Below are 24,085 nucleotides of genomic sequence, written 5' to 3'. Positions count from 1 at the left end.
TCTCTCCTTCATCTGTCAGGGACAGCTCCCTTTACTGAACTAACAGGTGGCACTTAAAAGTGCCATTAAAATGCTGCCAACTCTGAGTCTGGGCATCCAGAACTGTGAACGAAGCAGGAAGGCAAAATGGAACATGGGGGTGGCAAGGCGGTGGCAATGCGGAGGGAAGAGAGTAGGTGGGAGGAGGCTGCATTAGGGTCTGCATGGCAGGGAAGGTAAAGGCCTTCAGAAACTGGACACCTGTCAACCGTACAGAACATGGATGGGTGTCACCACTGGAATTGGGCGCTGGTCTAGAATGAAAGGACGGCTTCTCAAGGAGATACTCTAGAGCCAGGCCTCAGCCCAGCACATGACACAACCACTTGTGGTGGCTGCAAGTGTTCCTTGTGAGTCAGCATTATGAAGCTGCCCCTTCCAAATGCCGGGTGAACTGAAACCTGTTTGCAAACTTGTTTCTAAGCTGAAGGTCTGATTTTAGCTTCCAGGAGATGGAAACTGAATCTGCTTATTTGCTTTATGTGGCCTTCTGCTAGGTCAGCCCCCACACACCATGTTTTTGTAGTTACTTTATATACATATATATATATATATATACACACATATATATACATATATATATATACATATATATATATATATATATATATGTTTATTTTTGAGAGAGAGACAGTGAGCACAAGCAGGGGAGTGGCAGAGAGAGACAGAGAGGGAGACACAGAATCTGAAGCAGGCTCCAGGCTCTGAGCTGTTAGTGCACAGCCTGATGTGGGGCTTAAACCCACAAACCGTGAGATCATGACCTGAGCTGAAGTCAGACCCTTAACTGACTGAGCCACCCAGGTGCCCCTTGTAGTTACTTTAATAAATACTTTTTGCTGTGAGTGATAACAAGGTGTTTGTATTTGCCCTACTGTCAAATTCTCCAAGGAAGTATTTTTCTTTCTTTCTTTCTTTTTTTAAATATTTATTTAGTTTTGAGAGAGAGAGAGAGAGAGCAAGCGGGAGAGGGCAGAAAGAGAGGGAGACACAGAATCCAAAGCAGACTCCAGGCTCCAAGCTATCAGCATAGAGCCTGATGGGCAAACTCACGAAATGCGAGATCATGACCTGGGCCGAAGTTGGATGCTTAATCAACTGAGCCACCCAGGTACCCCACCAAAGCAGTATTTTTCTAATTTTTAAGACTGTGGAACTCTTCATGTCTCTGAATCCTAAAGATTTTTTTTTTTTTAGGTGAAATCACTGTTTCTAAGGAAAAGTTCTAATTTGAAAATGTTAGGTATTTTCTGTGTATCTTTAAAAGAAGTTTCCTTTTTTTTTCCCTTGTGGAATTTTAAATGACTGTATAAAACACATTTCCAAGAAATACATTTTTCTTTCTCCCATCACCAAGAAAGAGATACATAGAGATGACATTTTTGGGCATGTATGGCCGAGCCAGGCTGCTCTGCTGGGCTCAGAGCAGAAACTACCACCAGCAACACCATTGTAACCAAGTGTTAACCACCTAAGAAAGGGCACATGGGTAAAAACCACAATCAACAGCTCTGATCAAAGTAACCAAAGACACAGATGTAAACAACCTTTGATATAGTAAACGATTGTTCAAATAGAACTTTTTTGCCTGCTTTTTGTTGCAGCTTGAAACTAATGATCTGCAAAAATGAGGCTGCTAGTCTTTTTTTTTTTTTTTTTAGTTTATTTATTTATTTTGAGACAAAGAGTGCACTCACAAAAGCTGGAAGGGGCAGAGAGAGAGGGAGAGAGAGAATCCCAAGCTGGCTCCCCACCACCAGCGCAGAGCCAGACTTGGGGCTCAATCCCATGAACCATGAGATCATGACCTGAGCTGAAACCATGAATTGGACACTCAACTGACTGAGCCACCCAGGCACCCTGAGGCTGTAGTCTTAAGAGTTGTTTTTTGCTGTCCTTAGCAGGTCAACTCGATTTAATGTGGAAATCTTTTTAAGCCCTTTGGGAGAGGCATATTTTGAAGAAAGTGATTAATAGTTACGGGTATTTGGTGGAAACTTCACTTTAATATTTACAGAGTGACTTATATTTACATAATATTTTTACATGCGTTATTTTATTTAATTCCAAAGGAAAAGTACTGAGGGTTTGACCATCATTTCTGTTTAAGAAATAGTTATAGGCAGGCTGTTATTTACCTTATGGTTATAAGGAAGTTATTAAAAGAGGAGGTTTTAGACTCTCCAGTGCATGTTCTAGTACACAGAAATTCTGAACCTCTCGCCTTCCGACTTGTCAGAGCAAATTGTGTTTTGACAACAGTATTCAAAGGCCAAATACTAAGGGTGTTAATTATCTGTTTCTCAAAAAATGTTTGTTTTTGTTTTTTTGCATAGTACAGTGTTATATGCCAGTGTGAATCATTATATACAGCTCACCCTTTAAAAATTTTTTTTAATGTTTTTTTTTTAAGAGAGAGAGAGAGAGAGAGAGACAGAGAGAGAGAGAGAGAGAGAGAGAGAGAGAGAGAGAGAGAAAGCATGAGTAGGGGAGAGAAGAGAGGGAAACACAGAATCCGAAGCAGGTTCCATGCTCTGAGCTGTCAGCACAGAGCCCGATGTGGGGCTCAAACTCAGTGGACTGTGAGATCATGACCTGAGCAGAAGTGGAATGCTTAACTGATTGAACCACCCAGGCGCCCCTATGCAGTTGATCCTTGAACAACATGGGGGTAGGGGTGGCAACCCTCCGTGAAATTGAAAATCCACTTATAATTTTGACTCCCAAAAACTTAAGTACTACTAGCCTACTGTTTACTGAAATGAACTATGTTATTGTAACATAGCTGATTAGCACATATGTATCATATACTGTTTTCTTATTATAAAGTAAGATAAAGAAGAGAAAATGTTAAAAGAAAATCTTAAGGGGACACCTGTGTGGCTCAGTTGGTTAAGTGTTGGACTCTTGATCTCAGCTCAGGTCTTGATCTAGGGTCGTGAGTTTGAGCCCCGCAATGGGCTCCACACTGGGCATGGAAGCCTACTTTAAAAAAAAATATCTTAAGGAAGAGAAAATACATTTACCATGCTGTACTGTAATAAATCTGGGTATAAGTGAATCTGCACAGTTCAAACCTATGTGGTTCAAGGATTGACTATATTTCAGTTAAAATAGCATGTTGTAGTTTGTTTCAAGGTAAATCTGATACAGGCTCAGATTTGTTTCAAGATGCTTTAAAGAGATTGGTCTGTGTGAGGAGCCAGGCTATGAGAACTTTAGGAGGCTTATTGTGTGAATAAATCACAATTTCTAAAGAACTGAAGATGGAGACTTGGATTGTGATAGAAGCTAGATGCCAGGGAAGCTGGAACAAAGATCATTCAGGTTTCACCCTCCTGATGTGAAGATAAGTGGTATGGCCACAAGTTTTTATTTGTTATCTCTATGCCAGAAAGAACAACAAACAGCCTGTTAGTTACAAGTTTTTTCTACCAATATCAGAGACTTACAAGGTAAGGCCATTAAAAAAATTTTTTTTATGTTTATTTATTTTGAGAGAGAGAGGGAAAGAACACAAGCACAAGTGGGGGTGGGGAAGAGAGAACAGGAGAGAAAATCCCAAGCAATCTCCACACTGTCAGCACAGAGCCTGATGCAGGGCTCCTTCTCAGGAACCGTGAAATCATGACCTGAGCCAAAATCAAGAGTTGTACACTTAACTGACTGAGCCACCCAGGCGCCCCCAAGGTAAGGCCATTTTTGAGGGCTACTTGGTCCCATTTTACTTTGAATCTAATGAAACTTCCACAGGGCCTTTGCACTAACTATTCTCTGTCTGGAACATACCATTACCAGCTTTATGCTTGCTCCTTCCTCAGCTCAAAAGTCAATGTCCTAGAGAAAATTTCTCTAATAGACCATCAAAAATAATCTAAAATAATCTTTCCATAACATTATAGCCCCCTATTTTTCTATTTTGCTTCAGAGTATTTATCACCACCTGAGATTGTATTGTGTGAATGTGAGCTCCATGTGGGCAGAGATTGACTGGCTCACTGTTTCTTTAGTTCCCCAGCAGTGTCTGGTGCATGGAAAAATGAATGAATGATTGCATGATGAATGATCAGAGCTGGGGCCAAATTTGACCTCTTTGACTTTAACAAAAGGTTAAGGCTAAATTAGTAAAGTTTTGTTCTATTGATGAACAGGCATCATCCAGAGTCAGCTAAGTACTTATAATTCACAGTAGTTGTTTGTCTTCCTCCCCTGCTACACCATAAACAACTTGAGAGCAGATACCAGTGAATCTCATTCACCAGTATACTCCTGGTACCTCAAAATATGCAAAAAGGAAAGTATTGAATTAATTTCTTGAATTTGATTAAAATATGAAAGGTAAGTAGGGATTAGCCAGGTGAGGAAAAGGAAGAAGATGGTTTCAAGCAGAGGAGAGAGCTTGGTGGAAGCCTCTGTCCTTGATATGAGGAACAGACAGAAGATGGCAAGTGTGGAGAGAGAAGGCAGGGTAGGGTGCCATGCATAGCTGGAGAAGTGGGTGAGGCCAGCCATAGGGGAATTTGCAGGTTTGTAGGCTTGGCGGGGCAAGTTAAAAAGTTATATCTTTATCCTAAGAGCAATGGGAACCTTTTTACCTGTGTATATGCTAGAGTGACATGATCATATTTGTCACAACACAAATTTTTGGCTGCACTGGGTACTGTGAAGTCAGCAATGAAGCTGCTTTGACCTAGGCTGGAGAGATGTGAGGTGGACTTAGGGTCTCTAGAAAGTAAGCTCCACAAATGTAGAGACTGCCCTCTGTTTCATTCACTTCTGAATTCCCAGCACCCAGAACAATGTCTGGTACCTGCTTTGTGGTACAATACAGATAGAGGAGTATTGCCATTTCCTGTGACAGGAAGTAGCAGATGAATCTATATTTTATGTGTTTCTGGTCCTCTTTGTTACACCAAGAGTCAGGACTTCCTCCTCTCTGCTTCCCTTGGGAGGCCCCACTCAAGGCTGGCTTTTGGTTATTCTTTTTCTGTTGGTGTACAGCTGAAGGGAGGGGGTCTGGAGGTGAGAATGGAGAAATTTTTTTTTTTTAAGTTTTATTTATTTATTTATTTTGAGGGAGACAGAGACAGTGTGAGCGGGGGAGGGGCAGAGAGAGGGAGAGAGAGAATACCAAGCAGGCTCCATGTTGCCAGCATAGACCTTGTCCCAGGGCTCAATCAGCTATCAGCTGGAGCTCAGAACCTATGAGATCATGATCTGAGCCGAAATCAAGAGTTGGACGCTTAACTGACTGAGCCACCCAGGTGCCCTGAACAGAGAAACTCTTGAATCCCTGAAGTCTTGTCAAGAATTTGAAGTCACTCATTATGAAGTCACTTCCAATTATACGGTTCAAACCTTTTCAAATATTAATGTCAGGGATATCTCAATTTTGGAAAATAAGTATGTAAACAAGGTAAATTGTACATACAAATAATTACAAATTAAAATATGGTTATAAGTGTGTGTGTATGTATATATAAATACCAAAATTTTTATGGTTATTTCTGATTAGTGGGGTTATATGGCTGATTTTAACTTTGATCTTACACTTTCAACATTTTCTTATTTTTCCATAATGGACATGTGTTACTTTTGTGAAGATAAAAAATAATACATGTTTAAAAATGAGGTTTATAATATCAAACATAGATTATAACATATGGTGCTATTTAGATGTATTTTAGAAAATGTGAGGTTACTCTCACATTGACCCTGAGCATTTGATTGATGGGTATACAAATTATTCGAGGATTTATATCCACGAATATATATATTAAATTACTGTTACCAAAAAAATCAGACTTGGGAGAAAAACCTGGACTCATGCCATGAACAAGGTAGCTGGCAGGTGGGGTCCCAAATGGTGAATGAAATCAGAGTCATTCACTTCTTTACCATTGCATATAACAGAGTGACTTTGCCAGATAACCCAACTATTAAAAATGGCCTAAAGCCTTGGAAATGAAGGAATTCATTTTCTGGGAGCCAGGCCATTTTGAAGACCGAAAAATGTTAAACGTGGGCAAGAAAGGAAGAGTAGAATTGCTGCTCCGAGTTTTTAGTTTCACTAAAATGGCCCATTTTGGGAAAGGATATTTATTACTGTAAAATACGATTGAGAACATTTTTTTGAAAGGTTGAAAGCGGAACGATTGGTGTCGAGATCACGTGATTCTGCAGTTACCACGTGACCACTGCTGTTGTCCGGAGGGGCGGACTTGACCCTCCAGTTCCAAATCCACCCAGAGAAGGTGTTCCTAGCAGTGGAGGAGTGCTGGTTTCCTGGCCCTGCCCCTCTGAGCAGGACTGGCCAGAGGTGGGTGACTACAACCCTTCTGTGGACAGTGCAGTCAGGTGAGGGGCAGCCTGAGGGGCAGAGCTGTTGCTGGGACACTTGGAGGGAAATACAGTGTGGTGGCTATTATTGGAATAGGAGAAATGTTGAGTCACCCTTGGGGATCGGAAGAGGAATAGATCATTTAGGGGAAGGAAATGAGTAATTATGACACTTGTATTTTTCTTTTAAGTTGTATTGTTTAATCTCTACACCCAATATGGGGCTTGAACTCATGACCCCAAGATCAAGAGTTGCATGCTCTTCTGACTGAGCCAGCCAAACATGCCTATGACACTTATTTTTAAGCAATATTCCCAAGTCCTGGGTCATGTTATTCTTTCACTCTATGGCTGGATATTTTGAAGAGGTCAGTTAAGTATTTGAGCTTCTTTTTTTTTAAAAAATATATCTTTTAATGTTTTTATTTATTTTTGAGAGAGAGAGAGAGAGTGGGGGGGGGGGGCGGGGGAGAGGCAGAGAGAGGTGGAGACACAGAATTGGAAGCAGGCTCTAAGCCCTGAGCTGTCAGCACAGAGCCCAATGTGGGGCTCAAACTCAGGAACTGCGAGATCATGACCTGAGCCAAAGTCCGACGCCCAACTGACTGAGCCACCCAGGTGCCCTTGGGCTTCCTTTAATATAGATATGAAAAAATACAAATTTCTTTTAAGAGGTAGAGAATCAGTTCTTTTCTCTCTAAGAAGCAATATACTATGCTGGAGCCAGACAGTCTGGGTTTGAATCTTGACCTTGGGCAAATGACCATACCTCAGTTTCCTCAATAGTAAAATGAAAAAAATAATACTAGTTACCTGATAGAGTTTGATTAATGAGATATTTCACTAATGTGAAATATTTAGTATGGTGCCCAATCAATGCCAACTACTGTTACTATTTATATTAGGATGATATGAGGAGATGGGCAAGGTGGACTCAGTGACCTCCCTGGGGTTGCGTAGCTGCAACATTCAGCAGGCCGGCCTTGCAGCAGGCTGCATCTAGCAGGTAGCTCCCCAGTCTTCCCTCTCCTGGGCTGGGTGGCATTGTTATAAAATGGAATGAAGTGGAAAAGCAGCCGCTGTTATTTCTTTTCATTTTCTTTTAATGTTTGTTTATTTATTTATTTATTTATTGAGAGAGAGAGAGAGAGAGAGAGAGAGAGAGAGAGAGAGAGAGAATCTCAAGCAGGCTCTGTGCTGCCAGCATGGATGTGGGACTTGATCTCACAAACTGTGAGATCATGACCTGAGCTGAAATCAAGAGTTAGATGCTTAACCAACTGAGCCACTCAGTTGGCACTCAGATGCTCCAAGATCATGTTATTTCTAAATGAAAGCTAGACTGTGTACCCTGTGTTTGTATAGGGAGCATGGAGAGTGTGTTATCAAATATAGCTACATGACACATGGCTTATTTTTATGTTTAGTTTTCTTGAAGAGTAGGATAGATTAGATAGGATAGAGGGAGGAAATATAACAGCTTGATGAAATCATTAGTTGTTTAATATTTAGCTATTAGTTTTTGTTTTGTTTTCTTTTTTTAATAATTCTTTTCTTATATTTATTTTATTTTTGAGACAGAGAGAGAGCAGGGAAGAAGCAGAGAGAAAGGGAGAGAGAGAATCCCAAGAAGGCTCCATGCTGTCAGTGCAGAGCCTGATGTGGGGCTCAATCCCATGAAGGATGAGATTATGACCTAAGCCAAAATTAAGAGTCTGATGCTTAACCAACTGAGCCATCTGGTGCCCAGCTATTAGTTTCTAAAGCATGATAAATTACTCTACTTCAGGATTGCTGAGAAAATCAAATTAAATAACAGATAGGGATGTGCTTTTTAAAATTTTTAGGGGCGCCTGGGTGGCGCAGTCAGTTGAGTGTCCGACTTCAGCCAGGTCACGATCTCGCGGTCCGTGAGTTCGAGCCCCGCTTCGGGCTTTGGGCTGATGGCTCAGAGCCTGGAGCCTGTTTCCGATTCTGTGTCTCCCTCTCTCTCTGCCCCTCCCCCGTTCATGTTCTGTCTCTCTGTCCCAAAAATAAATAAACGTTGAAAAAAAAATTAAAAAATTTTTTTTTTAAATTGCTACATATACAAAAGGTATTTGTGTGATTTCTTTTTATCATCTTATATTTTATTAAAAAAATTTTAAATGTTTTTTATTTATATTTGAGAGAGAGAGAGAGACAGAGCACGAATAGGGGTAGGGCAGAGAGACAGAGACAGAATCTGAAGCAGGCTTCAGGCTCTGAGGTGTCAGCATAGAGCCCGACACGGGGCTCGAACTCATGAGCAGTGAGATCATGACCTGAGACGAAGTGGGATGCCCAACCTACTGAGCCACCCGAGGTGCCCCTATCATCTTATATTTTATAATTTGACCTTATAATTTGATCAGATTAGGTTATGAATTTTTACCTTACTGGTCTAAGAAGCAAGAGATAGAAAAATCACCTTTTAGGAAAGTAAACAATAATTCCTTACCATCTCTGTGAACCGATCTGCACAGGCCATTCGAACTTGTTCCGGGGTTGCTGGACTCTTCACTATGAAGTCCTCGACTATGTCTCTTTCTTTGCATGCTGCGGCCACAGCATCAGTGATGGCAAAGAACACAGATGACCCCAAGAACATCCCGGACTCCCCCAGGCCCTGCAAGAAAGCACATTTGTTTTAGAACCTTCTATAGTAGATTACAAACTATATTTCAGGGCCCAGATCTTTATTCTCCATTGTGTCCCCAACTCTGAGCAAGTGTCTCACTCAACAATAATTCTCAATAAATGTTTGTTCACTGATTTATTGACTGAATGAAACTTGAATACTCTTAAAAATCCCAGTATCACCTGAGCTTCCCATATCTGTAATACTGTCTAGGTTGAATATTTGTTCTATAGGAAAGGAACGTGTCTACAGGAAAGGGGGGGTTACCCTATTTAGGGAAGCACAATAAACAGCCAATGTCATGAGCAGAGAGAAAAAATGCCTCATTATGTCTGCAGCATCAGGGAGGGTAGGGTACTCTAGAAGAATGAGTATAAACTTTGGTACCAGATAATGGGTTGAAAGCCTCTCATCCACAAGGAATAGTCAGGTAATATAAAGGGGGTACTGTGGGTAGTTGAAGGACAGTAAGGAAAAGCGGGAATCATGGTGAAGTAGAGATACCCCCAGGTCCTGTCTCAAGGGGCAGCTGTTTTTCAGTTCTAGCTAATTTATGCCTTCTAAGAATGTAGCCAAAATTACCAGATCATCCAATTTTTCAAGAGAATTTAGATGTTCTTATTTTAATGTACAATTCCCTGATACTTAAAAGCACTGTAGGTCACAGAAAACACATCTGCAGCCTAGATTCAGTCAGTGGCCCTCCAGTCTGCAGCCCTAGATATTAAGTTTGAATCCTGGCCCTTACTCCCTCTGTTTTTCTGGATGAGATTCTCTCTCCAGCCTCTGTTTCTTTATTGGTGAAATTCAGGCAATGGTATCTACCTTACAGGGTGCTGTGAAGTTCAGCAAGTGCAAAAGCACCCAGTGGTACTTGGTAGGTCCCTGTTATTATCACACAGCACCTTCCATGGGGCCCCTGTAAACCCCTGATTTTCCTGAGGGTCTGTGTAAGACTGGCTGGCCACAACCACAGGACTCAAGCATCCTGCCTGTCCTATTGCTCTTAGGATCTGAAAGCTGCTGTCTGTGGGCTCTGAGCTTCCTTTTGCCTTTTCCTCTTTGAGTGATTTCCAGCCTGATGAGAATCCAAGGGTGCTGCTGATTGCCCTTCCTTTCAAACATGCACCCCCCCACCCAAGTGTCATCATCACACACTAGAGGAAGTTCCTGGGATGAAAGTGGGCTCCAGTTTGGAAATGATAAAATTCCAGCAGATATATGTGGACTCGTTTTCTCTTATATCAATTTGTCACCCCTAGTAAGAAGTTTCCTAAAAGACTTGAAAGAAAATTAAAAAAAAATTTTTTTTAATGTTTATTTATTTTTGAGAGAGAGAGAGAGAGAGAGAGAGAGAGAGAGAGAGAGACAGAGTGTGAGTTGGGGAGGGTCAGAGAGAGGGAGACACAGAATCCAAACCAGGCTCCAGGCTCTGAGCTGTTAACATAGAGCCCAGTGGAGGGCTCGAACCCACAAACTGAACTGTTAGATCCTGACCTGAGCCGAAGTCAGTAGCTCAATAGACTGAGCCACCCAGACACCCTGAAAGAAAATTTTGACAATACATCTCAAACCTAAAGGAAATTTCTACTCTGAGATGATTTTCATGTAATCTGCATACAGCAGTGCAAATAAATGCTGACCTTTATTTTGATTTGCAGTTCCACGACTTTAGCAGTTACTAAGGGTTCATGTCTTTGGTTCCTGACACTATTGACATTTGGGGCCAGATAATTCTTTATTCCATCAAATCAGAGCTTTTCACCTGGAAATTTAGAGTTTCCAGTGAAAGAGGATATTAATAAATAAAATCTCTAGCCGAGGATGGCCATTGGACAGAGATCATTTATCCTCTCTGAATCTCACTTTTCTCTAGGTGATTCACCTCCAAATTCTAACGGTGTATTATGATTTGGTTCTGATACAGGTTGACATGTATTTTTTATTTTTTCCACCTGCTTCATTTACCATGCTACCTGCATTGCATAGTAGTAGGTTTGGGTGCTTACCTTGGATGAATAGATGGTTAATGGGGTTTGTGATGATGGCAACAAGGAGACATTGAACTCCTCTGGGACGTCAGTGATGGTTGGAATTTTATATTCATCTGGGCCTCGAGAGTACAGAACACCTTCTGGGGAATATTTTAGCTCTTCAGTGGTATAAAGACCCATTCCCTGAATAAAGGAACCTTCAACCTGAAAGGGGAAAATGTCAAGCTCTGTGATACTGTATGTTTCTTAGAAGGCCTTTACCCATCCCACAATGGCTTTCAGGAAGTGGCAGCTATCTAAGTGGCCAGTACCTACCTGCCCAATATCAATGGCGGGATTTAGGCTGCAACATGCATCCATGATGATGTCCGTTCTGATTTTCTGCCAAAAATTAAAATTACCTCATCATAACAACTTAAAAATATTATATGAAGGTTTATTTAAATGGTATCCAGAACTCCTATTGGTTAATTAACACTGCACTGAACCTCATTAATATTAGAGGTGGTAAGAAATCTGCCAAATTCTTCAATTTTAGTGCTACGACTGGCAATGACCCCAGAAGATCTTTCTATTCTGACTTCTCTTTTTTTTATGTCAAACTTCTTTCTTTAATTTTTTAAAATGTTTTTATTTATTTTTGAGACCGAGAGAGACAGAGCATGAGCAGGGGAGGGGCAGAGAGAGAGGGAGACACAGAATCCCAAGCAGGCTCCAGGCTCTGAGTGGCCAGCACAGAGCCCGACAAAGGGCTCGAACTCACGGACTGTGAGATCATGACCTGAGCTGAAGTTGGACGCTTAACCGACTGAGCCACCCAGGTGCCCCTGATTTTGACTTCTCTTAAGTGACTCCAAAGTCCATGGTATGTTAGTGCCTTTGAGTGTCACTTAGTAAATAATTGAGCCTGGTTGTTCTTCTGATTCTAAACCTGGATTTGTTGTTCTTTTTTTTTTTTTAATATTTATTTTTGACAGAGAGAGAGACCGAGCATGAGTGGGGGAGGGGCAGAGAGAGAGGGAGACACAGAATCTGAAATAGGCTCCAGGCTCTGAGCTGTCAGCACAGAGCCTGTCGCGGGGCTTGAACTCACAGACCGCGAGATCATAATCTGAGCCGAAGTCGGACGCTCAACCGACTGAGCCACCCACGCGCCCCTGGATTTGTTGTCCTTATACAATTCATGAGCTCATCTAGTCCTCATGATGATTTGATGTAGATAGTTTTTTTTTTTTAAAGTTTATTTATTTTTGAGAGACAGAGAGAGAGGGGGAGACAGAATCCCAAGAAGACTCCATGTGATCAGTGCAGAGCCCAACCCAGGGCTTGAACTCACAGTGAGATGATGACCTGAGCTGAAATCAAGAGTCAGATGCTTAACTGATTGAGCCACCCAGGTGCCCTGATGTAGATGATTGCCATTTTACTGAAGAAATTATGTAGCCATAGTGGCATGTTTGAAATTAGAGATTTGAAAGATATTGGACCATATTATGGGAAAATGTTGAGAATATCTTTGACTTTGCTTATCTACTTCGTTGGATAAGAACGGATGAGAATTGGATGAGAAACATCACAATGATTTGGCCCTTATGTTTTGGAACAAGCATGTGTAGACAGGTTGTTAAGGAGCCACAGAAAACCCCTAGGTGCCTGTGGTCTATCCAGGAATATCTTAGGGCTTTCTTTCTGCTCTCACATCCCATGCTTGTTCTGACAATATCATCATTCTCTGTTGAGGCACACTAGCTGGGCTACCTTCTATCTAGCTTTTTGGATCAGCAGCTCTCTTTTGACTCAAATGTTGACCTCTCAGACAACCTCCTGTGTTCATTCTCAACAGCTAGGGCAGGACGTTGGACACACCTCAGGGTGGGCCTGTGACTGGCAGGTGTTTGGATTCAGCAACCACAAATAACTGGCAGCAGTAGGCCTGTCATTTAATTTCTCTGATTTCCCTTTAATTAAAAGAAATTTTGCCTCTTCAAGGAATAAGCTATTTTAAGGGACTGAAGTAATACCAAAATGACTGGACCTTAACCAGTAATAAGGAAGCCATAGGGACAACCAAATTTTCACCCTTCTGGTTCCATAAATTCTGGAAGACCCCCATGAGATTTCTTTCTTTAGGGATTTATACCAAAGCCCTCTGACAGAATTGCCAGATAAAATAGGTATGTCCCCAACTCTGCATTGAACATATTTGTACCAGAAATTTATTTGTTGTTTTTATCTGAAATTCGAATTTAATCAGGCATCCTATATTTTTATTTGCTAGCAACAAATCTGGCAACAACACCTTCAGGGTAGAGGATCAGAAAACTAGTTGATTTCTAAAAACAGCTTTTCTCTGAGTATGGAGTCTTGAATGGGTTACAGGTATGTCAAGACACTGACACTTGGACTTTTGCGGGGGTCTGGGCCAGGATTTTCAGGTTGGTCACCTGCCACCATGGTTTCCTTGTTTGCAAAAGTGTGCTGGGCAAATATTATCATTATCTATGTGTGCCATTATGTGAAAGACATTAGGAAATATACTTTTAAAATAATTATATAAGCAATCTATGATCCTGATTTCATGAATTTACTTCCTCACAATGATCTAGAATGAAAATGGGGACATAATGTATCCTAAGGAGGAACCTGAGTGGAATGTGAGGGCAAGTGCTCTCCAGACATCCCTTCATTTACCGTCTTTTGTGTATAATTTATATAAAATCTAAGTGATGGACAAATTTACCAGCAATGGGGCAATAAAAGACATTTTGATAAGATTTGCAAGTCAATATTTCCAATTTCCTTCTTATTTTACATAAACTGACCATTTCTAGTTTCAGGTAAAATGGTTCAAGATGATGTTGGAATAATCTGTGTATGGAATTTAGATGTGTCATTGGTCCATTCTGTAGATTTCCTAACAATTTCCATACTTTGGATATAGTATATTCTCTTTAAGGTTTCTGTAATCTCTCTATTCTGAGAATGATACCTGGGGTATATTTATAGGTTTACCTTTTATGGTGGAAGTTGTTAACTTTTGATTACATGTGACTCCCTGATTCCAGAAGGACGCTCAATTAAGTAGCAAGCACAACAATTATTTTCAGACCTCCTCTCCCCAGCCCCCCCAATCTTTTTTGTTAGGGACAGTAGTACCTTTGGGATAACTGACTTTAGAGAAAAATCACAATGCTATCTGCTCTCAAATATTTACTGAAGACAATTTATTAAATTACCTATTCCTTCAGATTAGATAAATTGACCTTACTTTAGGAACAGAATCTTACCTCCAGTTTTTTTGGAAAAACTTTGAAAAGCAACTTTGTTGTATGAAATGGGATAAAAAACAATGCACTTTAGGCTATCATGAACAATTCTGTTTTTGACTACTGCTTTAAAATTTTTTTAATTAAATTAATTTTTTATTGAGGTATAATTGACATACAACATTATATTAGTTTCAGGTATACAATATTATTTGATATTTGTATATATATCAAAATGACCATCACAATAAGTCTAGTTAACTTCTACCACCATACATAGTTAAATTTTATTTTCTTGTGATGAGGACTTTGAAGATCTAGTCTCTAAGCAACTTTCAAATATGCAATACAGTATTATTAACTATAGTCACCATTTTGTACTTATTCCCCATGACTTAATTCTTTTATAACTGGAAGTTTGTACCTTTTGACCCCCTTTTCTCTCTTCATTCCCCCCCCCCCCACCCCCCACCTCTGGCAACTACCAACCACTGTTAGGAGCAATTCCTTTTGACTACTTCTTTTTAAGTGAAAATTCAGAATAAGCCTGGATCTCTAGATATTCCCAAGGAATTGAAAAAAAAATACTGTTCTTATTGTACAAGTAGTACATAATGAAATTGGGCTATTTAATGTGCAACATAATTTTGTTGTTGTTGTTGTTGGTTTAATTTGCCAAGAGGAAAGTTATATTTGGTTTACCTTGTGAGCGCCTGTCAGGCAGTCAATTTCAACCTCAGAACAGGCTGCTCCATAGACATAGTATGGGAAAGGGTCTCCTTCTCCCTTCTCCCAGTCCATGTCGGCCTTGTATCCCCTGATGGAAGAAATAAAGCCCATCAGCTTGGGGCAGTGATAGCAGTGAGGTTGCAAACAATGTTGACTCATTTTAAAAGTTATTTAAGTTTTGGGGCGCCTGGGTGGCGCAGTCGGTTAAGCGTCCGACTTCAGCCAGGTCACGATCTCGCGGTCCGTGAGTTCGAGCCCCGCGTCGGGCTCTGGGCTGATGGCTCAGAGCCTGGAGCCTGTTTCCGATTCTGTGTCTCCCTCTCTCTCTGCCCCTCCCCCGTTTGTGCTCTGTCTCTCTCTGTCCCAAAAATAAATAAACGTTGAAAAAAAATTAAAAAAAAAAAAATAAAATAAAAGTTATTTAAGTTTTAAAGTGTCCAGCTCAATGACTGCACGTCTGACGAGAAGGAACCAGAGGGGCCACAGCAGTGGAGAAAGAATGTGCAGAGTCTACACTCAAGTATTTAGAGGCAAAGGGTCACAGTGTATGCAACTTGCTCTCAAATGGATCAGAAATAACAATATACAAAGAGAGAGAGGGAGGGGGTAAATGATAAACCAAATGTGACAAATTACAGTAGGTACTTCTGGATAGAAAGGATATATAGTATTCCTTCTACTATATTTGCAACTCTTCTACAAATTTGAAGTACTTTCCAAATGAAAACAAAACAAAACAAAAAACCAAACCAAAACAAAAAAGTTATTAAAGTTTTATGATAGCATTTCATCTTACTGATACTTCAACTGCTTTTTAAGGTTTTTTTTTTTAAGTTTATTTATTTATTTTGAGAGGAAGAGAGAGAGCACAAGCAGGGAAGGGGCAGAGAGAGAATTCCAAGCAGGTTCTGTGCTGTCAGTGCAGAGCCCAACACAGGGCTTGATCCCAGAAACTGTGAGATCACGATCTGAGCCAAAATCAAGAGTTGGACACTTAACCGGCTGAACCACCCGGGTACCACTCAACTGCTTTCTAAACTCATTTAAACTGCTACTTGTATTTGCAACCTAGCTAATTATAGCAGCACTGTCATGTGCCTCCATTTAAAAAGGATACCCTTTGTGTTTCAGTTAAGAAGCCAAAAAGAAAGAATCCAACAGGCTGTTTTGGTCTGACCTCCCAGTGTGTCTGTATTCACAGTGTAGAGTTTGAGCTTTTAGCTCTGTGGATTGAGAACCTCAACTGATTTTATCAGCATTCCCAAAGGAACCCTCTAGACTGTGGTAACCAAACTCATTGGGGAATTGATGGTAATTCAGAGCTGGTAAAATAGGGCATGTGATTCAATGCATTAATGTACAATGGAAGATGTACCCAGCTAGATGGCTGACTTGCTCTCTTCTTGGGTAATGGAACTCAGAAATTTAGAACTCATGTGCAGGGCACTGGGCTGGGCTATTACCTGCCTCCTTCCTTCCTTTTTCATGAGAAATTTCTTGACTGTTCTCTGTCTCTGTGCATGTGTGTGTTTAGTTTGGTGGTTTGTTTCACTACATTGTAAAACTGCTGTCATACACTTCCTGAATTTGACCATCAGTTCTCCTCTTTGTGTTTCACTCAATTAACATGAATTGACTGAGGGCCTCCCACTGACAGACACTGTACAAAGAGAGGCGCTTCAAACAGAAAGCTTTTATGGTAAAGGAGGGACGGTTTGTAAAATTGAGTTGGAAGTTATTTCCAATGATATTTTTTTACTATCCAACAGTGAATAGTAAATAATGATTAGATGTTCTAAGTCATGTTAAAAAATTAAAAAAAAATTTTTTAGATATTTATTTATTTTTGAGAGGAAGAGAGAGAGCACACACACACAAGAGCGCAAGTGGGGGAGGGGTAGAGAGAGAGGGAGACAGAATCCGAAGCAGGGTCCAGGCTCGCAGCTGTCAGCACAGAGCCTGATGCAGGGTTCGAACTCATAGACCGCCAGATCATGACCTGAGCCAAAGTCAGACACTCAACCAACTGAGCCACCCAGGTGCCCCTAAAAAATGTTTTTTACCCAATAAGGGTATTTTTATTATTTAATATTTCTTTGGATATAGTTCAAAGGCTTACATAAAATCAGTTTTAGACTGAGAAGGGACCTCAATGATCACATAATAAAAACTTACTTTACAAATAAGGGAACTAAGGCCCAGAACAATTGAGTTACCTTATATTTTCTCAGCTAAGTCCAGACATTATTGTAATTTTTACCTGAAGTATCCAGTGGCTGAAAGACTGATTCTTTGTTCAAAAGCAGCTTCTATCTGAAGAATGGGCATATTTAGTCAGAATAAAATAAATACATCATCTGATAGGTGAAAATGAAGGTATTCCCTATATCAAAATTGACATCTGGTAATTGTTGCTGGTGTTTTGTTACCAGTAAAGGAACACATTGTAATATTTTTTTTTCCCCTTAGCTGGTACATTAACAATTTCCTTCTGATTGAGTTGAAATATCTGAACTAAATAAGGCAGAATCCTGCCACACATCCATGATGTAGGGGCTTAGTTCCCAAAGTATTTTGGGATAAAGTTCTAAATGTTAGAACTTTAGTTAAGTGTGCGTGTAAGTGTGGGATAAGTGTTCTGATGAGATAAGAGAAAGGATGTTGTAAAGTTGGATTAGGTGAGTCATTTCCTTTGAGACATGTTTAATAGCAATTAGGCCTTTTAGTTTTCTTCCTTCCCATTTAAGACACCTTTTTCTTTTTTTGGTGGCTTAGGAAGGCTTGGTCTTTTCCTTTTCTTATTTAAGCAGAGTGGGTAAGGCCTGCTGGGTATTCTTCATGTATTTCCATTCCTCCCCTCAGTGATGCTGTTCCCTGTGTGCTCTCTCACACATACCTGGTATACAGCATGGAGCAGCTGTCTCAACCTTTTGCGATCCTGCCCTTTTGCAGAAATCCACGCCCAGAAAAACTCTGTGTGGTGCAGTTGTACACTGCCACGATGCTCTCAGCACTGGTTAGGACTGCTTTCTCATTTGTAGTAACAAACAGAGTGGAACACTTACCCAGTCCTCCCATGTGCCTCCTGGATTTTTCTTAATGATGGGCTCAAGGCGTTTCAGAAGGATCTGACATGCATTCTTGAAAGGGTAAAGAAGTGCATTCTCATTAGAGAAGAGCCCAATGGTTAGGATTTGTGTGGAAGAATAGTAATCGATAATTGATTAGGTCAGTGAATGTTTATGGAGTGCTTGATACTGATACATTGGGAACACAGAGACAATAACAACACAGTCTCTGACCTTGAGGAGGGTATCAGTTATTGCAGGTTTTTAAAAAACTTCCCTGGTTCACTTCCTGTGAAAATATGGGCTCAGCTGAATTTCTACTTTCAGGTCCTCTTTCTAAGAATATTTGTTTTGTGTTCTTAATTCCTTCTCTTTTTCTACATTTTTGACTTACATCTTCTTTTGTATTTTCCAGCCGTTAAAATAAAAGGAACAAAACATCTTATTTTCATTCTACTCTGTGCTTTCCTATCTGCACCAATAACATGCCAATATCCCTCTGGATCTGAAATATTATTCAACTCTCTGTCCATCTTTCCATATGTTCATCCATCCACCATCAAACTACTGCAGTGAAGGCCTTGGCTTTGGGTGTGAAATGAGAAAATAACTAAATTTGTCTTTATAATAATCTAGATCTGCAAAGTTTCTGATCCTTAACTAAACTTAAAACTCTAGAAGATGGATTAATCTTAGTTTGGGTTGACAACTCCCGTACATGCTGAGTGATTCTTATCTTGTGTTTGATCCTATCCAAAATTGGATCTCATGAATTTGAAGTTTCCCACACATTTGTTCTGAGGGAAAGAGCCTCTGGGTTTTAGCCCCTAACAAGTATCCCCACAAAGATAAGATGGATTTGAAAGTGATGCCTCTTGGTAGCATAAGTGCAGTGTTCTGAAAATATGCCTCCCCATAACATCCCAATGGAAAAAGTGGAACGTTTATAACAGAAACATGACAAATAGATATTACTTCAAAAGTACATGCAATCAGATATCTTAATTAAGGAGTAGTGAAGTCATAATCTATTCTGAAGTAGTGAAAAAAACCCCAATCAGTTAGAAAACAAGTTCAAAGGATAAGCATGAGTGCCAAGGTAGAATTCCACTCATGTAGACACTTTAATTGAACCATATCTACTTGGCTGGGGTTCTGCCTGCTTACCTGCCTGCAAGAACTTGTTTGTGTCAGAGGAAATGTGCCCAGTGCTGAGTTGCATGGTATACCCAGATTTCTTCTTTCTGTGTCTACCAGGGACAGAGACTGCTTGTTCACCAACATCTATTCTCCCCTTCTTCCATAGTAGCTGGGCATGTGGTGCTTCACTACTCCACATTTCCCCAACCTCCCCTGCAGTTAGATATGGCCTGAGCCTGGTTCTGCTAGTGGATGATCAGTGGAAGTGACTTGCATCACTTCCAGGTTTGATCTCCATGCTTTCCCTGATGATGATGCTCAGGGCAACCTTGAAAGCCACATGTTGAAGGTGGAAGAACAGCCATTAACCTCAGAGTACTCTAATGACCAAGCTCTCTCTCTGGACTGGTAGGTATGTAAAAAAATGGACTTCTGTTGTGTTTGACTCACTGTATTATGTGTCTATTTGTCACCTCAGTTTAGCCTACTCTAACTGGCACCCTCTCCTGATATTTTGGCTATCGTAAGCCATGTTTAGTGACACAGATGACTTCTCTGAACCCAACTGCTCATGTCTGTATCCAGCTAAGAAAACCAGCAATATGGAAAAAGTGCTGAAGGGAAAGACAGACAGCAGGAAGCACCTGCACGGCTTTGCCATTGACGTCCGAACCAATGGAAGCTGCTGTAGCAATTGTATTCGGTACCGTGGCTGTACTTGTTTCACAGATGTGCATATAAGACATGGGTAGTTTTAATTCACGGCTGGCCACCTATGAGCAAAAGAAATATTTTCATGTCCAGCAAAGTCTTTTATGAAGATTTTAGTCATGTTTTAAATGAAAAAATACTACCATTCTTATTACATCCATGATATACTTGAAAACCTAAAATAAAAGTTAAAACCACTTTTTAGTAGAGCCTTATGCTGGTTATTTATTTATTTAATTTAATTTAATTTTATTTATTTATTTTTTTTATATATATGAAATTTATTGACAAATTGGTTTCCCTACAACACCCAGTGCTCATCCCAAAAGGTGCCCTCCTCAATACCCATCACCCACCCTCCCCTCCCTCCCACCCCCCATCAACCCTCAGTTTGTTCTCAGTTTTTAACAGCCTCTTATGCTTTGGCTCTCTCCCACTCTAACCTCTTTTTTTTTTTTTTTCCTTCCCCTCCCCCATGGGTTCCTGTTAAGTTTCTCAGGATCCACATAAGAGTGAAACCATGTGGTATCTGTCTTTCTCTGTATGGCTTATTTCACTTAGCATTACACTCTCCAGTTCCATCCACGTTGCTACAAAAGGCCATATTTCATTTTTTCTCATTGCCACATAGTACTCCATTGTGTATATATACCACAATTTCTTTACCCATTCATCAGTTGATGGACATTTAGGCTCTTTCCATAATTTGGCTATTGTTGAGAGTGCTGCTATGAACATTGGGGTACAAGTGCCCCTATGCATCAGGACTCCTGTATCCCTTGGATAAATTCCTAGCAGTGCTATTGCTGGGTCATAGGGTAGGTCTATTTTTAATTTTCTGAGGAACCTCCACACTGCTTTCCAGAGCGGCTGCACCAATTTGCATTCCCACCAACAGTGCAAGAGGGTTCCCGTTTCTCCACATCCTCTCCAGCATCTATAGTCTCCTGATTTGTTCATTTTGGCCACTCTGACTGGCGTGAGGTGATACCTGAGTGTGGTTTTGATTTGTATTTCCCTGATAAGGAGCGACGCTGAACATCTTTTCATGTGCCTGTTGGCCATGTGGATGTCTTCTTTAGAGAAGTGTCTATTCATGTTTTCTGCCCATTTCTTCACTGGGTTATTTGTTTTTCGGGTGTGGAGTTTGGTGAGCTCTTTATAGATTTTAGATACTAGCCCTTTGTCCGATATGTCATTTGCAAATATCTTTTCCCATTCCGTTGGTTGCCTTTTAGTTTTGTTGGTTGTTTCCTTTGCCGTGCAGAAGCTTTTTATCTTCATAAGGTCCCAGTAATTCACTTTTGCTTTTAATTCCCTTGCCTTTGGGGATGTGTCGAGTAAGAGATTGCTACGGCTGAGGTCAGAGAGGTCTTTTCCTGCTTTCTCCTCTAAGGTTCTGATGGTTTCCTGTCTCACATTTAGGTCCTTTATCCATTTTGAGTTTATTTTTGTAAATGGTGTGAGAAAGTGGTCTAGTTTCAACCTTCTGCATGTTGCTGTCCAGTTCTCCCAGCACCATTTGTTAAAGAGACTGTCTTTTTTCCATTGGATGTTCTTTCCTGCTTTGTCAAAGATGAGTTGGCCATACGTTTGTGGGTCTAGTTCTGGGGTTTCTATTCTATTCCATTGGTCTGTGTGTCTGTTTTTGTGCCATTTATTTATTTAATTTTAGAGAGAGAGTGAGTGGGGGATAGGGTCAGAGGGAGAGAGAGAGAGAATCTTTTTTTTTAAATTTTTTTTTTCAACGTTTATTTATTTTTGGGACAGAGAGACAGAGCATGAACGGGGGAGGGGCAGAGAGAGAGGGAGACACAGAATCGGAAACAGGCTCCAGGCTCTGAGCCATCAGCCCAGAGCCTGACGCGGGGCTCGAACTCACGGACCGCGAGATCGTGACCTGGCTGAAGTCGGACGCTTAACCGACTGCGCCACCCAGGCGCCCCAAGAGAGAGAGAGAATCTTAAGCAGGCTCTGTGCTCAGCCTGGAGCCTGACACAGGGCTTCATCCCATAACCCTGGGATCATGACCTGAGCTGAAATCAAGAGTCAGATGCTCCACTGACTGGGCCACCGAGGTGCCCTGCCTCATGCTGATTTTTAAAATGTTTTCTTGGCAATATTATGTAGTGGTTCTTCCATCCAAAATTAGTGTTTAGATGTTAAGTATTTCCTTAACATCTTTATACTTACACTTAGATATTAATTATTTTTATTTTACTTTATTTTTTTTTTTTTTTCGTTTTACATGGCTGCAGTGACAGGAAGAGAGAGATTGGATTGACTGGTTCAAAGGTTGGTCTTAAATCTGTTGATATCAGCATCAGATGAATTTGAAATGCCCCTGAGGGCCTGTCTTCTCTCTAGCCCTCATCCCCACTTTAGCTTTGGATTCCCCCCTTGTCTTCTATTTGCTCCCTCCTGCCATACTCCTCTAGTATTTGCTGTTCACTGTTTTCTGTTCTTTTTCTTTCAGTTCCTCTAGCAGACACATGTGGAAAGAAAGGCATTTAATCACAATAAATGAAAAAGAGAAAAAGCATTGTTTTGTTTTTTGTGCTCTTTTAATTTTTACAAAACCACTTTCTTCAGATGTCTGCAGTTATGTACTTGTCCTCAAGTGCCAATCTACAGATTAATGCTGTTGTAAAAGTGAGTTTCCCCAGAAAGAGGCAATATGATAAAAAAGAAAAGGACAATTTTATTGTTTGTTGGTGATGAAGAGCCAAAGGGAATTTATTGCGTCCTATAAGTGGGAAGGACAGAGCCAGTGTCATGTATATCTGTATCTAAGTCTTTATGGTTTCATCAGGGTCCTCTTGCTGCCTTACACATTTGTTTTTCTTTCTATGATGGCTATGTTATTTCCAAGAGAGACATGCTTCCTCTATGGCACAGGAAAATTGCCTCTGACAACCCCTGGCTTATAACATAGGAACTAAACAACCACAAGAGAATGATAGTTCTTTTCTACCAGGACCTACACATCAGTCCCAGGAAAGGATCTCGGTCTTATGCCTTCCTCCTGGACCCATCCTTGCAGCCAGTGGATTCAGGCACCATGACTAGCCAGACCTGCCATGTGTAGCCATATCTGTGCAGTTGGGGAAAAGAGGGAGATGGGGCTAAAAGGTACCAGAATTGAGGAGGCCTTTAGGAATATATGGAATGTGGGTCCTGTATTCCAAAGGAGCTAAGGGGCTGGATAGTCAAAAGCTGTGGATGTGTACATAATAATCTAACAAGTTTGTCAATTTATTTATTTAACTTAAAGAATTATTCTCTTTTTCTCTTGATTTCTCTTTTTTTCTCAACTGCATGATGGCAGTTGATGAAATACTTGTCCTTACTTGTCCAATAGTGTATTAGCAACCTAATATTGTCATCCAAACTTTAAAAATCATACATACTGGCCTCAAAATAGAAATTTCTACTCTAGTAAGCCTGCATGGCACAACTACCACAGTGTTCCAGGGGCCCATTAGTGATGTTTTCACTAACAACCATCCCCACCCATAAAGCCTGGCCAAGCTCCAGGTCTATTTGTACATGCATGGAATTTCTGCCACCTCAGACATTCTATTTGACATGTACGAAGTTTTTCAACCAAATAGTCAAGATCTTAGGGCTTGAATACAAGGGCCATCATATATCCTAAAATTAGTGCCACATGTCATTCATGTCAACAATGTATAGAGAGATTAACAACTGACTTTCACTATTTGTAGACAACACGATACTCTATGTAGAAAACCCACAAGGCTCCTCCAAAAAACTGCTAGAACTAATACATGAATTCAGGAAAGTCACAGGATATAAAACTAATGTACAGAAATCTGTTGCATTTCTAAACACCAATAATAAAGCAGTAGAAAAAGAAATCAAGGAATCAATCCTGTTTACAACTGCACCAAAACCAATAAGATACCTAAGAATAAACCTAACCAAAGAGGTAAAAGATCTGTACTCTCAAAACTATAGAATACTTATGAAAGAAAGTGAGGAAGACACAAAGAAATGGAAGAACATTCCATGCTCATGGACTGGAAGAACATTGTTAAAATGTCTAAACTACCCAAAGCAATCTACACATTTAAGGCAATTCCTATCAAAAGACCACCAGAAATTTTCAGAGAGCTA

At 40.5% G+C, this 24,085-nt stretch overlaps 1 protein-coding gene across 1 annotated transcript in view; it reads right to left on the bottom strand.

The window, feature by feature from the left end:
• Nucleotides 1-24,085, bottom strand: part of LOC115521534 (aldehyde oxidase 2) — an 87,215-nt gene that overhangs the window by 6,720 nt on the left and 56,410 nt on the right. The window contains exons 28-34 of the mRNA XM_030326811.1: nucleotides 19,879-20,007; nucleotides 18,092-18,166; nucleotides 17,287-17,339; nucleotides 15,000-15,114; nucleotides 11,347-11,412; nucleotides 11,047-11,235; nucleotides 8,858-9,025 (exon numbers count right to left, since the gene is read on the bottom strand). Of these exons, the coding sequence (XP_030182671.1) occupies nucleotides 8,858-9,025; nucleotides 11,047-11,235; nucleotides 11,347-11,412; nucleotides 15,000-15,114; nucleotides 17,287-17,339; nucleotides 18,092-18,166; nucleotides 19,879-20,007 (795 nt within the window). The remainder of the gene's footprint in view (nucleotides 1-8,857; nucleotides 9,026-11,046; nucleotides 11,236-11,346; nucleotides 11,413-14,999; nucleotides 15,115-17,286; nucleotides 17,340-18,091; nucleotides 18,167-19,878; nucleotides 20,008-24,085) is intronic.

This window comes from Lynx canadensis, chromosome C1 (genome assembly GCF_007474595.2).
Source record: "Lynx canadensis isolate LIC74 chromosome C1, mLynCan4.pri.v2, whole genome shotgun sequence".
NCBI classification, from domain to species: domain Eukaryota; kingdom Metazoa; phylum Chordata; class Mammalia; order Carnivora; family Felidae; genus Lynx; species Lynx canadensis.
Note: the sequence above shows the minus strand (reverse complement) of the source record. Positions and strands in the feature narration are given on the sequence as shown.